Here is a 20,367-nt window from a genome sequence, read left to right as displayed (position 1 = left end):
CCCCCGTGGGAGCTCGGTAACTAGAGTGTTACTTCCTTTTGGATTTAGAGAGCCTCTTGCGGAAGTAGCAGGCAGAAGCCCAAAAGGGGCCTGACAGCTCGGTCAGCATCTCAGATGGCAGCACTGTCCATACATTTTCTTTACATCTGTCACAGAGTCTTTGTCATACAGGAGATGATGGAAGATTGGTCATTTCCTTCAAGGCGTACAAGGTTAGGACGTAGATGTCAAAAAGCACTTTTTGTGCATTATTGATGTTAAAATACCATTAATCTCTGCTTGTTTTCAGATAAATTGTTTGAGATGCAGTCTGGGCTGACTGCTTGGACAGCAGAGCACACCTGCTGTGAGGAGCAGCACCAGGCAGGCAGCTTGGCCCTTGCCTGACTCCAGGAGAGCTCTGATCAGATTTGTTTCTTTTTTAAAATCAGCCAGCAGCTTCTGTGCAGATAGGCAGCCCACAGAATTATCAGTCACTCCAGCCTGGTCTTGTCTGTGTTGCTTCAGGGAGTAGGCTCAGTTTCCCAGGGAACGGCTTCTCCCACCTGGTTTGAAGAGCAAGGTTTGGAGAATGTTGGTTTTTTTCTGAGAAGGAGAAAACTAGTATTTTACTTTGAAATTAGAAAAGTGATGGACACCTATTAATTTTAGCTCTGCTTGCTTTGTACCAGGTAATCCAGATAAAATAACTACATACCCAGTGTGCAGGCAGATGTGGCCTGGAGGTTCAGTTGTGTGAGGACTTAGTTGCTTCCTGGAAGGTGCTGAACGTGTGCACTCCAGCGGCTTCAGGATCTTGCAGGCTGGAGCACCTGCCTCTCATACAGCGCATCTGTCTGTGGAAGGCACCCAGGACGTGGCAGCTCAAGCACAAGAGTCCACCAAAAAAATACTCAGACAAAATATTCCTCTTGGCTCAGAAAGGATTTAGTTTTTTACAAACCCCTGTAGATGAGTATTGCTTGCCCCTCAAGTGATCATTCCAGAAGGCTGGAGGACTACTTAATGAGGCTAGACACAGATAGGAAATATTGAAAAAGGATAATTAGCCTCATTTTTCCCCTCCTTGGTCTGTGATTCCCCAGAGTGAGCAACATTAAGATCGTGTGCAAAGTTTTATCATTGTATCATCAGGTCTAAACTGGGGCAGGTTTCCCAAGTGAGGACTGTGTGTCCTGAGTACGAGTGGTAAAGAGCTCGTGTTTTCCAGAGTTTCCACTCTTGCTCTCTCTTTCTCAGCATGGAGGTCAGGGGAGATGGTGCCTTGGTGTCACTGCGATTTGGGATCTTAACTATATTCTCAGCTGCAAGTCCCTTTATACCCAGACACCACCATGTGCTTTCTCAGCCTGATGTGCACAAGGTGTTTTGGTTTAGGAGAGTGCAGTTGTGTTGAGTCTCCTGGGGGTAAGCTGGAGGGATTTTGGCACTTGGGATGTGTAAGGTTGCCATTACACAGCAGACTATGGACAGAAGCCTGCAAGCCTTCTTGATGTGGCTGTTTTTCTTTCCCAACTTCCCCTATCCTGCCTCCAAAACCCTTCCTTGCAAGGACATGGCTCTGCTGATGGGCTTCTGTAAGGGCTTGCAGGGCACCTTGCTGCTCGCTGCTGAGCTGGGCACTTTCTGACGCCTTGCACCCTTGGCATCCCTTAACTCTAGTTCTGTTTCTGGTTTTTAGCCCCTTTTGCAGGCTGGGTGGGTATGGGTATGCTTAGATGTTTGGGTACCACTTTGAGCTCGGTTCAGAGATGGAGTATCCTAAGGAGGACACCTCTAAGTATTAGAGGCACGTAGTGATCTAGTTTCTAGCATGTTTTCCTTATAATAACTTTATAATATGGAAGACCTTTCTATTTTACAGTTGCACAGCACCTTGTACAGTAGCATTGTGCTACCAGGTTCCAGCACAGTCCAAAAAGTTAATAGCTGTTCTGATTTTGGGAGTCTTATTATGCAATTTTATAGCACAGCAGTATAATGAAATCTTTACGGGAAAGTGATGAGAGTGAGTGGTTTTGTATGTGAATTACAGGGTCTGCGAGTGGGTGAGACACTAGCTACTTGTTTTATTGCTGACAATATACTTATTTTCATGTTTATTCCTGCATTACAATGTGTGAATAGCATCCCAGTAAACAGTCAGGCAAATAGTTATTTATCAAGTATTTAAAAGTGAAAGGTCTTGTAATTTTCCTTGGTAATGACTGTGATTTCTTCCAGCTGGATCAATGGCTCCCATTTCTCCCTGTGAAGAACAAGAAGTGTTTTGGTTTCTACATGGAGAGCTATTGTCTCCCATAATAATGCAGACCAGAGGATTTATTTTTTTTTTTTCCCCTTCCTGGCCTGGGATCTGGGAAAGGTTGAAATGTGTAGAACCTGAATTAATACCTTGTAAAGCCCTTTAATATTCTTTCTTTTGTCATTCCTGTTGGAGTGGTGCAGGAGTCGCTGCTGGCATCAGCCCAGCAGCAGCCTGCTTCAGAGCTGCTTTTGTTTCAGTTTATGAGGCAATCGGTGAGTCTTGTGATGGAATTGTCTTGAAAGATAGCTTTTAGTATTCTTCTGTCGCCAGCTGGGCAGTCCCAGTGGAACAGGTTGCCCCCAGCTTTGCAGCTCTGTTGCTGCAGGAGACAACTTCAAAAATATACTCTAGAGCAGCTGCTGGCAGGCCAAAGAGGGGAGGGAAAAAAAAAAATGACCGTGTTCTATTCTGTGCCCAGCCGTTGCTGCTGATGCCCTGAGGTGGTGGAGGAAGCAAGTGTCAAAGCCTAAGTGATCCCTTGGTAGCAGCTTGTCTCGTGGCCCTGGATAGCAAAGTGATTTCTTTTCTGGTGAACTGACTGTCGTTGAAGGGCTGTGCCAGACCCTCCTGGCACGTCATGTTGAGGGGCCACAGCAGGTAGAGGTTTCTCCTTTCTAACCCTTTCTGGGATTGACCATCTCCGTGCTCCGAGAGCTGTGGCTTGTAGCAGTAGTCCAACCAACAGTGTCCTAACAGTCAGGCTGCAGGCTGGCAGATCCCTAGAGCTATTTTTTCATGTGCATCTTGGCTTTGTGCCTTCCTTTACCTTGACTGGTGGGATGGACATCATTCCGTTTTGTCTCTGGGTTGGAAAAGACTGAAGGTAGTCATGAGGTTAAAAACAAGGGGCCTTATGTTTAGACCCCGGCTCTGCCACAGGCTTTGAAGACCTGCTCCCCGTTGTGCACGTCCAGATCCTGTAAGCTATTTAATTGCCAGGTTCCTGTAGGTTTATGGGAGCTGAACTGAGCTGTCATCTCCTAGCGCGACAAGCAGAGTTAATGGCAAGACATGCTTTCTGTGACCTCTGCTTCCTTTCCCAACCCCTGCCTCCTCTCGGTCCTACACTCAGCGAGTCCCAGAAGCGTGCAGGGTTTAACAGTTGGGAGCTCACCCAGGAGCAGGTCCTGTAGCTGTCTCAAGGATAGCACAGGGGAATTTTTTTATTTATTTATTTTTTCCCAGGGCATGTGGTTACTATGCTACGCCTCTGAAATTCCTGCGCGCTTGGGGTCTGCCTGATGTTTCTCACGGCGGCTTGTGCACTTTCTGCACACCGGGGGTGGACCCCGATGGCGCAAGAGTGCAGGGGAGGTGACAGGAAGAGAGGGACCGTGCCGGGAGCCAGTGCTGCAGAACGCATGAGAAACTGTGCTGCTCCCCAGCTTGGCAGGGGACGGAGCCGGCTCTCTGGACGCTGCTTTTGAAAATAAATAGGCTGCATGATTGTATTAATCTGAACCCGGCACTCGTGGCTCGGGGGGAATGGGGAGAGGCTGTGTGGGGAGTTCTGGCTAATTGCTGCATGAAGACAGCAGTTTATCCTGTCGAGGGAAATTCATGGATGTAGAGTAACCTTTGGCATACGACTGCTGCACGATGTGACCGTCCTTGCCGAGGGCTGTGACTGGGTGGTGTGTCTGGGATGCCCTAAATTGTAGCAGTGCTGGAGTAAGGCTTTTATTTCTTCCTGAACTGCTTTTCCCCTTTTCCCACCCCACTCCTTTCCAATCTGATCAGCAAACACTTCTAAATATTCATAACGTGGGATCTGTCTCTATCCACGTGACTGCCGCTGGTTTGAAAGGCATGTGACAGTGCAGGGGGGAACCGGGGTTAATCTCCTTCTGCACTGGCAGAACAAGGCTGAGCAGGAGGCGTACAGCACAGAAATTTATTCTTCTTTCTGAACATGCCTTTTCTACTGTATTTGCAGCCTGAGGAGAAGGAGGAAGAACAGTTTCTCTTCTGTAACCCCTTCTTCAGACACTGATTCACTGTCAGGGTGGGGACATCTGTGCACCGGTTGTGTGCAACTGGGATTTCAGAGCATCAGTGCCTCCAGGCTTAAAAAATAACTCCGCAGCACGTTCCTCACTGCCAAGCCAGCAGTAACCCAGCTGGGTTTGCAGGTCCTCGGGTTTCTCCATGTCCATCAACCAGTTTCTACGTGGAAGTTGCAGGGTCAGGTTGGTGGGTAAGAGGCAAGCAGTGATTAGCCTCACTCGTAACCAGGGCAGATCCTGCGACCGATGAGGCTTCCAGCCTGTCGTCGGCGCGTGCTCTGGACCAGGGGCGAGCCTGCCCACCCTTGCTGGCAGCGGATGCAGCCAAAGGCCCAGGCTGCTGGAGGGTGGGATGGAGGACTGCACCTTCTGGGCTGGCCAAGCTGTGGGTCAGGCTGCCTCTGTGCCCGCAGAGCTGCAGGGCCCTGGAGAGGCTGTCCGGCTTGTGCTCCAAGGGAGCGAAATTGTTAACTTGGCAAACCAGGGCAACCTCATTAAGAGCAACGGAGAGAGTGAAAAGCATATTGCTGGAGGCAGGTCATTGTAAATGAGGGGGCTAAAGTAGCTGGGGCTTTCTGACAATTAATTATTGAGTGGTTTCCTAGAGATTCTTTCTCATGTTTGTAACTCATTCCCTGCTGTAGATGCAGTATTGATTTATAATTTTTTCAAGTTTAATATTTTGTACCCTCAGGGCCTCAAGGAAAAGTTTAACTAGAAAATGAGAGGAAATTTCTGCCTTCTGCCTCGTTAGAGCTTTCTATCGTGTTCCCCATCCCCGGAGCCAGTTTCCGTGCTCTGGTTTGGGTTGCAGATGTTGCCAAGTCCATGTGTCATGGGGTGCGAGACGTGGGTGGCAGAACAGCTGTGGCAGAAGAGCTGCCTCACTGACCAACAAATGAGGAAATCAAGAGCCCAATTAAGAGCGTGGAATTGCCGCCGGTGACCTGAGCAGAGCGTTCAGTAGCTGCTAGTGAGACAGGCCTGCTTGAATGAATAAGCATTCTTGTTCATTTGAAGAAAAAAATCCCCTCCTCCCCCAGCTCTAATTAGCTACTCTTTTCCTTTTTCCTGCCGTGAATATAGAGGGTTTGTCACTGGAATGAAATCTTAACAAGGTGCAAGCTCTTCACCTTGCACCTGATGGAGGTGATCTCTCTGCAGGTGGTGTGGGAACTCCTGTACCTGTCTTCTGTGTTTCCTTGCTGGATCTTTGGTTTTGCTGTTGTGAGTATGGCTCTTTCTTACCCTCTGGTTCATCTTTTTTCCTCCAACAGAGTGACTAAAGAAGTGGACTCGACCTCAAAAGAAGCTAAAGCTTTTCTGAAGCAACAAGAGAAGCGTCAGTCAGCAGCTCCAGCTTCCTTCCCAACAGTCTCTGGGTAAGCATGTGATTTCTGTGCCAAGGTGTGGACCCTTGGTGAGAAAGACAACAACTCGAGCCGATAATATAGGCTCTGCAGTATTTAAACTAATGGGTGTTTGTTTTCTGCAGGATTTCAGTGGGAGCAAGCCTAGGCCTGGAAGGTGTGATGATCTGGGGGGAGGGAAGCGGGGGAAGTAACTCATGAGTCCCAGTGACTCACTTCTTAGGTTCAGGCTCAAATTTCTCAATCCTCATAAATCATTCATCCTAGGAAGGAAATATTGTTTTGAATGTCTTGTGCAGCCTGATGAAACTGCAGGTAGCCAAGGAACATGCCTGCGATTGCCTGCAGTTCCTTTGAAAGGTGCTTCTTGGGACCATAAAAAGCCATGACAGGCTGGGCTGTGGCTTCTTAGAAACTCTGAGGGAGCATTTGAATGAGATATGCTCTTGCCTCTTTGTTGTTCTCTAATATAATTTCGATGTGGATTTGTCACTTTTTGTTCAAGCTCTAACACCTAATTCTGAGATTATCATAATGCTTGTCGGAGATATAAAGAGGTCGGGTCCCCTGTGCATCTGACGTGCTGCAAGCTTGGGAGATCACCCGCTTCTCAAGGATAGAGGAGATGCTTCTGTGTTCCAGCAATGACTTAAGTCAGTCATTTGCATTTATATTCGAAAGACATAAGCTGTGTACGATTTGGTCACGTAGAAACAACCCCATCATATAAATGCATTGTCCTTCCCATCTGCTGAAGAGCAATTCTCCAGCGTGAGTTAAGGCTGCCTTTCCCCAAGATAGGCTGGTATTCAGTTGCTACAGCTGGATTGTCACTCATTTTTCCAGCTAAGTGTTGCATAGCTTGTAGTTAGATCAGGGTAGTGAAAACATACTGTGTGTTATCTGTGACTCTGAACAGCTGCTGTTCTCAGAGATGAATGAACGCATAGATGAGCAGAGTCTTGTTGCTGTTGTGCACGCCACACGAGGGTTTGTCCCCGCAGAGCTCGTTAATTGTAATCTAAGTGTTCTGTGCAGGGTTTTGTGCTGGAAAAACTTGCCTTGAGTGAAATGGCATTCTTTGTTCAATCTGGGTGGCCACAGAGGTGGTTCTGGTGGCAACTGAAGCTAAGGCAGCTCCTTGCCATGCACGCTGCTGGTGGTCCCGTGTCTTCAAACCCGCCTTCCAGTTCCCCCAGCAAATGCCCTACTGCTCTGAGTGCAGGCAGGTTTGGTAGCCCACTGGGAAAGCCCCACGGGCTGCTCACCTTCCTGCTCTGCCGAAATCTATGTTTCTCCTGTATCTTACTGGCCTGGGGAGGAGGTGGATGGCCAGCAGGCCTGCTCAGCGTAGTCATCACCAAGGCACATGGCTACTTGTGTGCTGGAGCTCTGGTCGCTCAGGAGGAATAGCCAGAGCCCAGTTTAACACTGTAGGTATCTGAAGTGAAGAATCCACATCAAATATGGGGGAAAAAAAAAAAGGAATAAAAATTAATACAAGAAATAATGAGTTCAAGGACTTTAACTTTCCTCCAGTGTGATTATTTTGGAAGCAGCTTAATTAGGTCGTTGTTCAGCTTGCTGATGTGTGATGTCCTGCTGACAGTTGCTTGCCCAGAATATGAGGGCAGGGGAGGGTGTAAATACCCTGGACTTGTATGGCTTGCCTTCCTCCAGAGCAGCAAACCCTGATGCAGTGCAGCGCCGTGTGCCTTCCCTTTCACAACCTGCTGCAGAATATCCTGGGTTTGTGCAGTGATACCACAGCAGAGGTGTAGCAGTGGCATTCTGATCAGTGTGAAACAGCCCAGGGCTCTTGAGGGCTTAGCAGGAGACTGGGGCAGCCTGGCCAGCATGTGAGTGCTGCAGGGAATCTTCTGCCTTGGGACAGTATCCGAGGCTGATCCCTGAGACTGCTAGCGAATGTGCTTGCCTTTGGGCTTTGGAGGGTGCTTCCAGCTGAGAAGTTAGGATATTTTCAGGTGAGAAAATGACTAAGAGGCTTGCAGTGTCCTTAAAGCCAGAGGTGAGTCCCATATGTTAAGAAAATTACAAAGGGCAGATTTTAGACGTGGAGCCAAGCTATTGTCCAAGCCCTGCTCCTCTGGAGCAAAGAGTCACGAGCCTCAGTGACATGCCAGAGAGGCGCCTGGGGTCCGACGGAGCCTTGCATAGCCTGATGATTCTTCGCTGATGCCCTTTGACTACTTAAAATAGAAGTTTAGGGGGAGAAGGTGCATTTCTTCCTTGTGCATTACAGGAGACCCCCAGTCTGGGTCAGCGTCGCTAGAAGGCAGTTAAAAACACGTGATTCGGGATCCTAGCTGTGCCGGTGGACACCCACTGTGCTGTGAGCCATTGTCAGCCCGCAGGAGCTTTGTGAGCTATTTAAAGACAAAAAAAAAAAGTGCCTTGCCCTGTGTGTGGGGAATTCAAGCAGCAAAGAGTGGCCTCTCCATCTGGCTTTTCTTTCTTCACCTTGCAAGCAGCTTGCGTTATTTCTGGATGCAACCAGCCTACCCTGCATTTATTTAATATCCCTTCTCTAAATAGACAGAAGTAATCCAGGAAAGCAGTGGTCACAAAAGCAAACATGCGGTTCCACATCTCCACATTACAAACTCTTGCAGCCTCGCTGGTCCAGGGGAAGGGATGTTTGGGGCTGAAAGTGCATTTCCTGAATGTGTTTAACATCCATACCGGATGTGCTATAAAAAGCTGGATTTGTGCTTGTGAGGGACATGGGGCTGGTTGGAGGAGAATAACTTAAACACTTGGCTGTAATTAAAGCCAGGAGTACAAAACAACCCACCCAGTTCTCTCAGCAGGCTTTGCTAGAAAGGTCAGAAGCCCTTGGTTCCCAGGGATAGGATGGTTTCCCAGCCTTCCCATTATTCCCATCGTGTCCCCCCCACGACACTCAGCTAAGCAGCGGTCTGTCAGCAGCCAGTATCACTGTATTTGGGGTTGATACTCTGCTCCAGCCATGTTTCTATGGTGCTCTTGGATTGTGTTAGGCTCTCCCTGATGCTGTCAGAGGTGTCAGATGTGATGAGGGAATCCACTAATCCCTTCTAATTTGCTCTCACAACAAATGGGTGGAAGGCTCCCAGCATTCAAAAAAAGTCTTCCACCCACCCTGCTGAGCCTTCTTGTCTGTCTGTGTATTTTAGGGCTTGTTTCCTATCCTTACCAATGCTCCTGGGCCTTTTGGGGGCAGCAGGAGAAGCTCCTGGCTGTAAATGCATGACCTGATAGAGGGGTCAGTGCTGTGGGCATCCCTGGAGCTCTGAGAGCTGCTTTGTGCCCCCTCCCCACGGTAGGCGGGACCCGTGAGCTGGGTCCATCATCCTCTTGAGTTAGTAATCCTATTTTGCAACCACCATTTCATATTCAGAGGGTGTTAAAGCAAATGAAATCCTCCGTGCAGCTTACTGCGGAATGACTATGCGTGTACTTGTGCACGTGTGAATTGAGACACCGCGGGGGGTTGAGCTATAGGCTGGGAGATACCTGCCCGGACCCAAGCCCTGCGGCATGAGCGGCTGCGATCTGCCCGTCGATCCTTGATGCCTGCCAAAGCACAGCAGCGTTGCACAGGGAGCAGTGCTGCTGTAGCAGTCCTGAAAATTAAAAAAAAAAATGCAGTTGGTGGATCTTATTTGAGATTCTCCTCTAGGCAGCTGTTTCTGCACAGCCTTTGTTCTTGCCTTTGCTTATTACCAAAACCGTTTGTAATTAAACGTGGACTTGCTCACTCAGCCCAGCTGTTGCTTTTCTGTTTGATCCTGCTTGAAATTACAGTTGTGGATGTGTGACCTCCTAGGCCTTTTCATGCCTCGTAGGCTGGCATAAACACAGGGTAAAATTTGCCTTTGAAGCGAGCAGGCACCACTCCCACGGAGTTCAGGTACGGCGCTTGCTGACTCCGAGGGTGAGTTTGGTCTGCGAGGGTTTAGACCTCAGTGCAAGACCCGGCAGGAAGAGGCCCTTGCAAGAAAGCTCTGACCCAGAGACAGACAGTCTGAGCAAGACAGCAAGATAAACTCCAGCCTGTTCCTCGTGGATGCTTTCCTCCCCAAGTCTACAGTAGAGCAGTTCACGTGGACTGGCCATTATACGGTGTGAAAAGCTTCAGGCCTTTGCTTTCGGAAGTCATTTACTCTGCTGCGTGCTGATGTCGGAGTAGAGGGACTCCAGCAGGAAGACATGTCCATGGTTTCTCTCCACCTTCAGTGTGCAGGAGGAGGAACGGTGGCCGTCTTTGTGGGAGGATATGGATGGTGTGAGAGCCTTGAGCCTGTTTGCAGCATCCTGAACTGTTATTGTAACTCCTAAGCTAACCTGCCCCTCAAGTCTGGTTGCTCCTAGGAGGTGCTTTGCATCCAAAGCTTTTTTTTCTGGCAGAAGATGCTCTTTCTGCATGAGCTGGCTGGAGCTAATTGGATCCCTTTGCTGTCATGACCAAAACTGATTCCTTCGGATCTGAACTGGGCACTGGTGAGACGGGCACAGGCTCTCAGCTTCTGTAAGCCCAGAAAGGTGGTGGAGGCCCCATCCCTGAAAACGTTCAAGGCCAGGCTGGATGAGGCTCTGAGAAACCTGATCTAGTCAGGGATGTCCCTGCTCCTTGCAGGGGGGGTTGGACTAGATGACCTTTGAAGGTCCCTTCCAACCCTAACCATTCTATGATTCGATGATCTAGAGCAAGTGCTGCAGCGCTCGCGTGCCTCCGGGGAGCAATTCCACTTCACAGCAATTCCACTTCACAGCAGTTCCACAGGCTTTTTTTTCCTTCAGAAAACAGACATTTACAGTCAAATTTCAGCTCAGCTTCAACTGCAAGTGGTTGTTTAGCTGAAACTCTTGCACATTTTGCTTGGAGGGCTGAACAAAGATGCAAATCAAGCAAGTAATGAAGACATTTGGGGGAGCTGGAGGTGGGATTTTTTTCAGTGGCCACTTAAGGAATTGAATAGCTCTGTTCTTGCTAGTGATTTCAGGGCTTCTCAGCTTTCTCCTGCGCTTCCCTGACTGTGCTCCAGAGAGTGCTCTTCTCCCAGATGGAGAGATCCAGCCCCTTGCACGGCAGCCAAATGTCTGGGTGTGAGTAGTACATGACGTATTTCTCTGTGCACAACAAGATGAACCAGCCAGGGGCAATATTCATGTGCCCTGCAGCTAGTTTTACTTATTTCCTATTCATACACTCTGGTAATGAAAGATTAAATGTGGCGGTAGCTGTTCCAAGTGAGTAATTTCTCTTCAGGTCTTAGATCCTTTGTTGGTTTTATTTTTGTTTTAATTATTCATTGTTAGTGTCTGTCTACTGGTTTACACATATCCACCCCTTGAATGAACATGGTAATGAGACTGGGTGATTTTTTGGAGTGTCTTATGTTTATTTGCTAGTTGGACTGAAATTAATTACCCCGTGGGGATCAGTGTGGAAAGGTGTTTGTATGCCTGGGGAAGGGGACATTTGTTATTAGGAAAAATTATGACTGGTTCAGTATTGAAGAGAGGGGTTTTCATCCGCTGTAGTAAATAAGATGCCCGTTGCTGCAAACTTGTAAAGCATGCCAAACAGCCTTATCCTCTGAATATCTGCCCTCCCTCTCAAAGCCAGTGTGGGCTGAGGCTTCCAGTGTCCCTCGACCCCTTGCAGAGCCCGCAGCAGTGAGGATGCTGATCGCTGGCTGGCGCAGGTTTGGCAGCAGCAAGGGCCCCGGCGTGGGTTTTGCAGCCCAGCTGAGAAGCCAGGTAAGTTGGGCTGTCCAGGCTGTGAGCGGTGGCCGCACCAGCATCAAATCCTGTGCTAGAGAGCTGACCGCTACCTGCAGGCAGGCTTATCCAGGGCTGCAGTCATCACTGAGGCTCAGCTGTGGGTGGGCGAGCTCTGCCATTTTGGGTCTTTGCCCCTTCTCAGAATAGTTCTTGCTCTTGAGCTTACGTTAAGCCTTTTCTGATAAGAAACGAATTTCTGAGTGTGGGAAGTTTCATACTCACTCTCCTAGACTCAAAGCAAACATGCATTAAACATCCTTCTTCTAAACCAGTCTCTCAGGAGCAGTCCTTTCTTGCTCTCAGGCTGAGTCAGTGCCTTCTGCCCCAGCCGCTGTTTTGCAATAGAAATGAATGAGGTTGTTCAGTTTCATTCCACGCTTTCCTGCGGCCATGCTAGCGAGCGTGTGGTTACTTTTGCTTGGGGCAATGGCATCTTATTGAACATAAGTTTAGCAGTGCCTGTATGGCTCTGTGCCTTGCTCCAGCCCTCTGTCTTGATGTGGCTGAGCTGGATCCTTGGGCTGGACTAACTGGGATCAGCTGTTTCTTTTTCTAGCCTCGTTGGAGGTTCAGCAGAATGGAATCTCAGCTATTTGAGGACTTATATTCTCTAAAGCATCTGTCTTATAAAATACAAACAACCCCCCACCACTCTGGGGCCTTTGATAATTCCTCAATGAAAGTTCTAGGGCAGTTTTCCCTTAGGGCAGTGCAGGTTTTATGAGACTTATTTTCATTTGCTTTCATCTCTTAGATCATGAGCATTTCTCTTTCTCCCTCTGTGAAAATGATTGAGGAAATTAACTGCTAATGGGGAACAAAGCCAGCTGTATTTTTATTCCAGACCCCTTGCAAGGTTGTGGAGGGAAACCCCTGTGTCTTCCCTTGTTAGACTCGGTTTGGCTGGAGGGAGAGGTGAGAGGGGCACCTTGCCTTACGGTTAAAGCCTGGGATTGGAGATGGATACTAAGAGCTCCTGTTCCCAGCTGTGCCATGGCTTGGGGGTGTGTCTACCAAGAAGACTGTTTCCACTCCTGTCTTATTTTGCTTTTATAGTGCCTCCTTGCATATTAACTGAGCTGCACCATGTCCCTTGAGTGTCTCCCCCATACCAGATGCTTCTGATACATCCTCTTGCTTTCCCACACTCCCGTTCCTCCCTTTTTCTCACGTCAAGGAACAAGTTCAGCTGAATCATTCTTCATAAAATATGAACCAGCTAAGTAAGGCTGGAGTGGCAGTCGGAGCAGAGAGATGCTCCCTGCTTTCAGGCAGTCTTCTTGCCCCAGGCTTTTCACATACTAGTGGCTTCATTCATGGAAAATCGCATACTGGTGGCCTCATTCACGGAAAATCAGCACACCAGTATTTTCCAGCAAGTTTGTTAGCCAAAACTTTGATCTGCATGCTGGGTTGTCAGCCTCATGCAGGACCAGGCTTAGAAAATGGGTGTGCCCAGGCTGGCTGGCTTGATATCAAGATGTGAAGTCAAGCAATTAGGGTTAGTTACCAATTAAAATGCTGGCTTTCTCCATTCCTGTCTTAAAGATGTTGGTGTGACTGAGCTCTCGATCTCTCTTCAGAGCTCCAGCCTCTTTGGATGGCAGCAGTCTCTGCAACTGTTCTTTTGCTTGTTTCCAGAAAAAAGGCTAAGAGAGGCTGAGCAAGTGTCTGCCCCGGCCATGGAGATTTCCTCTGCTGGTTTCTGGCCGTGAGGATGGTTAGGATGGCTGGGGTTTGCTTTTGCTGTTGCTCTCCTGGCGTGGAGGTGGCAGAGCCCCCTAGTTCTTTACTCTCCTAACTTATTCCTGCACGAAACCCAAAGCCTTGAGTGAGCTGGTGCACGGGCTGAGCTGAAAGGGCACCTTAAACAAACTCCAGACTGTCTCAAGCTCTCCAGGGTGCTCTAATCCAGTCTGCTAAGCCGTGGAGCACTTTATTTCCCTACTCGAGGAATTTCAAAGCCTTCTTGATGTGTTGGGTTGCAGCCCAGTTGGCTTTGCCCCGGAGCCCTTGCCGGTGCGCTCTGCAAAGCGAGCAGAGTCCTTGGGGCGATTGCTCTACCGAGGGACCCTCTGCAGAGGCAGATAACTGGTGTCGCGTTGGCAGCAGCCGTGCAGACATCCCTCCGGGTGCGCAAGGACGTGTGTGAGATGCTTTTGTACCCACTGAGGCAGGGAGTGGAGGGAACTGGGTTTTATTTGCAGTTTCTGTTGGAGACCGCTCTTCTTTTCTGGGAATCTCAGGGGAAGATGTGTTTTGTACCTTCTCTTCTCATAGCATCTACTGTTGATTATCAGCAAATAATCATGGATATACAAGTTTGATCCGACCTTGTGCGGTAGCTTTTGATACTCTTTCAGGAACTCCCACTTCAGCACAGTTGCTCTAAGCCTCCAGGCAGGCAGTGGACAATGCAGACGACTGTTCATCGCCTGACTGCCTGGCTCGAGAACAATGATGGCATTTCTTGAAGTAACAAGTCCTGGGCATGTGCAGGGTTGGATTGTAGCACTATTTTTTTTTTTTTTTTTTTTTTTCCTTTAAGTTGCAGGCTTGAGAGGAGCAGGCCGGGTTGCAGCATCCGTGAACGCAAGGGCAGAGGAAACTTGCACGTTTTGGAAAATACTCACTGAAAAAAAGCAAATGGCTGTTCTGGAGGTGTTTGCTTGTTTTGCCTTGAGTGTGTGTATGCTGTATGTCACTGGTATATGCATGCTGTTAGGAGGTCGGTTGAGATGCCTGTTTGGCAGCAAGGAGGGGGTTAAAGCAAACCCTCAAAGGCTGACTGATTGCAGCTCATGGCTTTCATAATGCAAAGCCGGTGGGAATTCAGCCGAAGGCTTCATCTCCCCCTGCCCCCCTTCCCCACTGCTAGAGGCAGGCTAACCTTCTTGACTGGTCTGGAGCTGCGTCCCTGCCAGTACGACTCGCGCAGTGAAGCTCTGCAAAAAACGAGCAGAGGTGTAAGCGTGTGAAAGATGAGATTATTAAACTTTATTGGGAGAGCACTGAAAGAGTCGTTTTCCAGTGTGGTCGTGCTGTTTCCTTACACGATGGCTGGTGCGCAGCACGCCTGCCTCTTCATCTGCAACCTGCAGATTTCTCATTGCAGGACGGCTGAGGAAGCAGCTGGTGTATATGATATCGCTAACTCTCTGGAGACCGGTACGCGGGGACGTCCTTGGCTTTGCCGTAGGCTCTGTATGATGCACAGCAGAGTCAATTAGGCCAGGAAAATGTGAAGGTGGCTCAGCAGTGGTTTGTACAGCACCCAGCACGCTGACCTGTGCCGCAGCCAGGAACGGTTCCTGAGATGTACACCCTGCTGCCAAGGTCTCCGTCTCACTGTATAACGCACGTTTTGTGTTAAAGGAGTGCTAAACAGGCCCAGGGCCTTTTGTTGTATGGCGTTCACTTTAAGGACAAGCACTATCACGGTATTTTTCCTAATGTGTAAAATCCCTTCTCCCTCCCTGCTGTTTGCAATAACCCTTTGGAAAGCTGGAAGGGCTCTCCGTTTCCTTTCCTGCTCACGCGCGTGCACTTGTGAGCCTCGCCAGCACTGTTTGGCTATTTGCGTTGGGGAGGGATTTTTTTTTTCCTACTTTCCCAAGTCAAAGAAGAGTGTATAGCATTTGTTTTGGAAACAAAACCACTTCTAGAAAACTACATGGTCTCTGCAAACAGATCAGTACAAAACAGGTCGTGTGCTTTGGCCTGACTCCCAAGACTGTACAAGACAGCTATCTCCTTCCTCACTTATGGTTTCATGGCCACTGCATTTAACAAGGACTCTTAAGAAACCTTTGAAGGAGTAGTATGTTGCCAGCTTTACTGGTCCTAGGGGACAGTCAAGATTCTTAGCAGCTTTCCCCCAGTCGGTGCCGTGATTGCAGGGCAGGGTTGGAATCTCTTGTGGGGGTAGAATATCTGCATTCGCACAAGTGGGTAGGGTTTTTCATACTGACTTTTCCTCAAAGCCTTTGGGAGTAAAAGTATTGGTGAATATTACTAAGAGGTTGTTGGTCATAGCTGTTGATTATCTTCAACTTCCTTTGTTACAAACAAATGTCTCCTGGAAAAAAAAAATGCCTTCTGCCTCCTTCCTTTAGCACTATCGAGCTGGATGGGAAGTAGGTAGTGCTGCTGATGCAAGGAGTGCTTTCCTGTCTCTGCGTGGCACGAGGACCCTTTGGTCAGCTTTGATACCTTCCTGCTCCATGGCCTGCTGTGCTCGTGCTGGGTTCGTGGGTGTACGTGCTGCATTGTCCTTAGCTGCTGAAGTCGTCATTAACAAGTATGGGACTCAGTGACAAGTCTGGGACAGCATTGGCACCACAAAGACCTGTAAACAAATCAATGAGTGTTGTCTTTGGCCATGGGGTTTCTGCCAAGCTCTTCCTTTAGGTGGCAATGAGATCTTATTGACAGGACTGAGGATATAAACCCATGTAGGCTCTGCCATGGGTTCTGGAAAACCCTGAGTGAGGTGTGCTGGGGCTTAAAACCCAGGAAGAAATTGGCACATTCCCTTCGCGCACTTGTCTTTGGGCCAGAGCTTCTGCTTTACTTGATGTATGACAGACTGGGAAGGGAGGTGGCTGGATATCAGCCATTGCAGTTAAAAAGTCTTCATTTTCTGTATCAAACTTGCAAACCAGGGGAGCCTGGGACAGTCCTGGAAACTCCCAAGTAATTCCCTGAAGTTGACTCTTCTCCTGTTTGCTGTGCTTTTTCTCCCGCTTCCGCACCTACCGCCTAGCAAGGCAAGCTGGATCGGCTTTCTGGCAATCCCATTCTCAGGGTGATGGGGAAAGCTTTGAGGGCGCCTGTACATTTGCTGTTGGTGGACTGGCTTCATGATTTACAGCTAAGTACAGTACACAGGAGGAAAGGACCTTCACAATACACAGATTTATTGCCACTACCTGACACATAGCTTCTGGAAGAAGATCCAGGCCCCTCATCCTGTTGGAAGTCCCAAGAGCTCAGTAGCTGGGGATTCAGTGGGGTGAATCCTAAACCCCTCAGTCAGCTCATATACTTTTTAGCCAGTAGAAGTGCAGGGTCCCAAGTCACACTAGAAGTTTTTTTGAAGTCAGATCTGTTCCTGAAACAAAAGGAGGGCTTTGAGTGCTATCCAGTTTTTTTCCACATGGGCAGATTAAACCATTGCAAACTTCTTAGCCTGGAGCAGCTTTGGGCAGTATGTACAGCTCCCTCAGGAGCACAGCGCTTTCACGAGCTCACCCTGGCCTCTCGCCGCTGTTATTTTTTTCAGTAGCAATGAAAAAATGCAAACCCTCAGTGCCTTTTCTTTGCCAGGAGCTGTGCTTTGCAGGAGGGACTCTAGGCTTTAGCATCATTCTCTAGGTGATTTGAGCCAACGTAAGTGGGTTCATGATGTGTGCTGAAGGTAACGAAACTGTTGCTGGATGGGGTGAAAATATTTGGGACCAGCTGCCCTGTTTGTGTACCCCCTGGAGATGCCTTTCGCCAGTGATGAGATGCCTCATCACTGCGGTGTGGTGAATGTCTTCATCCCGACCGTTAAACGGAGAGGTGAAGGCAGCAGCGGGCGGGCTTGCCTGAGCTTACCTGGGAAGGCTGATGGATGAGGTTTCCCAGATCTGAGGCTGATCCCGAGCTTCTGGGTTGCTTTTCTTGTAGCGCGTGCTTTTCACGTAGCCTTGGTGTCTGCTGGGTTAAATGCTGCTGCTTTTAAGTGAAAAGTCTGGTTGTACAGGTAAAAACAAAATACCAAAAAACCCTCTCTGAATTGGACATGCCCAGTGTGGCAGGCCTGCAAAATAGCTCGTTAGTCAACTGCTTTCAGCTACAACCTCTGCCTGGCTGCTGGTGCCAGAAATACTCATGAGTTCCTCTGGGCTAAACTCCTGCACGGCACACTTTTCCCCAGCCACCCCTGTGCCAAACCAGTGGCCTTTGTTTGGCCTTTCTGGTAAAGGGTTTTAGCTAATCTTGACTTGAAGACCTCAATAAATGAAGAATCCTCTCCTTTCTTTGAGGTTAATTAACTGCGGCAGCTAATTGTTGAACAAATTGAAACAGTTACAAATACACCAGAACTTCCCAGAATACAGCAAATTGCTTGAGTTGTGCTCTCGTGGGTTTCATTTAGATATCACTAGGACACGGTTGTGTTTATGCCTGTTTAATTCAGAAGAGGCTGCTGCTGCCCCTCTTGCTCTCCAGCTCTCTCTAAGTGCCCGTCTCTCTATTTGAGGATGCACAGTGGCTGATTTATGACATTTATCAGCCTGACCAAAGGCAAACTCCAGAGTTGTGTAGCTTTGAGTGATTCATCTTTCCTCCTTATACATGGAGACAAATGTCAGGATGGATGTCAGCTGTCTGGCCAGTGTGTGAGTGAATTTTTTTTTCGTATGTGCACGTTGAGCCGAGAGTACCTGCATGCATTTTTTTTACTGTTTGTGATAAACCTGGAAACGCAACTTGTGTTGGAGGAAGAGGGCCTTTTGGTTTTAAATATTGATAGCAATATAACAGGGCTGTGGCTGTGACAATCTGGGAGCCTTGAAGCATGAGCTCAGAGATTATGCTGAACGCCGTGGGGAATTCAGCGTTGTGCAAAATAAAAGAAAGAGCTTTGCAAAGTGATAACATGCTTCGTATGCAGAAATAATGGACGGAGACCTCTGGGGTCCACAGGCTGTCAATGTGTGGGGCTCAAAAAGTGGGAAAGGGAAGATTCAGACTGAGTCTTGGGAAGAGGCCCCTGACAGAGTTTTTTATTTACTTTGATTTGTGATGTAACTGAAAAGAAAGCAGCTGCCCAGAAACCTGGGCGCCTATGGATTGATTGCTGTGGAGGAAGAGGTGAAGACCCTGTTCCTTAGAAATGCTGGAGGCATCGTGAGTTGGATGTGGTAGGTCGTTGTCATCTCCAGAGCCTCACTTCCGAGAGTACCGAGTATTCCGCTGTGTAGTTCTTCATCAGCTAATCAAGTTGAACAGTCATCCAGAAAGCATTATAAGAGCTGAGAAACTTTTTTTTTAAAGTAAATTTCAGTGTTATTCTCATCATTTTAGGACTTTGAGCCACACGCAGGGCTAATACGCAGTCAGAACACGTTGGGTTTCTTGTGTGTGCAGCTGCCTGTTCCACAGCAAGGCGCCCATCACGTGGTGAGTGAACGGTAACAAGGACCTGCAGACTCCTGAGCTGGCTCCATGCAGAGCCTACCTGCCTGTTCTTGGAGGGCTCACTAGCAAAGGCATAGCTTTGTGCAGACTGAACTGTCCTGCTTCCGGATCCAAGCTGGCTTTGTGCCTTGCTGTGCCTGGTCTAATAAGTGCTCTCTGACTGGGATTTGCTGGGCTGTGCCTGTCGAGGCACGCGGGCTGGCTGCGTGGCAGCGAGCAGAGGTTTGGCACTTTGTCTGGGCATTGCAGCCCCACTTCCTCCCCAGTTGCTGTGAAGACGGTGAGCTGACTGGAGGACAGTTTCTGCATCTCAGTGCTGGCTTTCATGTTAACTGGTTATAATAAGTGTAGTCTACAACATAAGTAGTAGTCCATAGTTATTTAATTTTTGCAGGCTGTTCCAGTGTAGGGTATAGTTCTTGCTGGGAGAAATCTTCAAAATACAGGGGTAATTGTTGAGGGTAGTGGAGAACATCACAGCACAGCTCAGACTCATCTGGAGAAGGTAAAGCCATGCAGAGGAGGACTCACCTTTTGTCCCGTGCCAGAGGGGTCTCAGCATCTGATGTCAGGTAGCAGCATGGGAGCACATCATCATGAGTCAGTGTGCATGCAAGTTGCATGTGCTGCCCTGGAGAGTTCAAAAACCTTAGCATGTTTATTTGGTAAAGGAAAAGCAAGCTTGTAAAAGTTTAGGATAACTATCTTCATGTAAAAAAGCAAACCACACCAAGAGGCTGCAGGGGAGGGGGATGGCACCCCACTCTTTTAATTCAACTGAAGTTTCACTTAACGTAGAGAGAGTGAATGAGAGGAAGCTATTTTTCTCTGCCAAGTCCTTTATTTAAACATAAAGGCTTTTCCTGGCTACTTGTAAAAGATACTGTTAGCAGAATGGTCCTGTGCCTGACACTTCTTTCAGGCTGAGGCTCTGCTGCAGCATGAGCCAGCAGACCTGTCCACTGGCTGTTGTGTTCCCACTGTTCCTTTCACATCCATGCTTGTTGGACCTCTTTGCTGAGCTGTTTCAGTGCACTTAGCTGAAGCTAGCCTGACTGCCAGCATCGCATGCTAAAACAGCTCTGCAACAGCTGAGTGCTGGAGCCAAGGTCAGGGAAGAGGTGGCTGCAGTTTAAGTTGTGAAGGAACTTCAGTCTTAAAGATCTTCATCTTTCGCAGATGAGCTTGTTTGCCTGAGGCAGGGAAGGTGCACTGAGGACGGATCATTTTACGCTTGAACTTTCATCTTTTCCCTGCGTGTGTGCTCTTGGGCAGTGCTAGAGACAAGGTCCTGGATTAGACATGACCTTTGGACAGCAGATGACTTGCAGTGTCTCCTGTTATGAAAGCTGCTCCATGTACACGTATGTTTAAGTGACTGTTAGAATAACATCATCATTTGTTGCATAGAGTTGCAAGAAAAAATATTTCGTGTCCCAGCAGAGCATCGCTTCAGTCACATAGATGGAACTGCTGGTGCCTGAGGTCCTTGCAGTTGTAGCTCACCCAGACCTATGACATTGTGATATCATTTTCTTCAGCTTTTTAATTAAACAGAGGCTTGAGTTTCATATATTTCTTTCCATGTGTCTTCAAAGCTCTTATGTTCACCCCCTTACCCCCACTTCAGCTTTCCGTGGTAGACTATAGCATGCTGGAAAACACAGAGCGCATTGTGAAGCCCAAAGCTAAAGCTGACTCA

At 48.4% G+C, this 20,367-nt stretch overlaps 1 protein-coding gene across 1 annotated transcript in view; it reads left to right on the top strand.

Moving 5' to 3' along the window:
* Positions 1-20,367, top strand: part of CFDP1 (chromatin remodeling protein CFDP1) — a 65,600-nt gene that overhangs the window by 13,953 nt on the left and 31,280 nt on the right. Inside the window, exon 5 of the mRNA XM_086758019.1 lies at positions 5,592-5,696. Coding sequence (XP_086614145.1) covers positions 5,592-5,696 — 105 coding nt within the window. The remainder of the gene's footprint in view (positions 1-5,591; positions 5,697-20,367) is intronic.

Source organism: Chlamydotis macqueenii, chromosome 13, assembly GCF_036417535.1.
Source record: "Chlamydotis macqueenii isolate bChlMac1 chromosome 13, bChlMac1.mat, whole genome shotgun sequence".
NCBI classification, from domain to species: domain Eukaryota; kingdom Metazoa; phylum Chordata; class Aves; order Otidiformes; family Otididae; genus Chlamydotis; species Chlamydotis macqueenii.
This window is presented reverse-complemented; position numbering and strand designations above follow the sequence as displayed.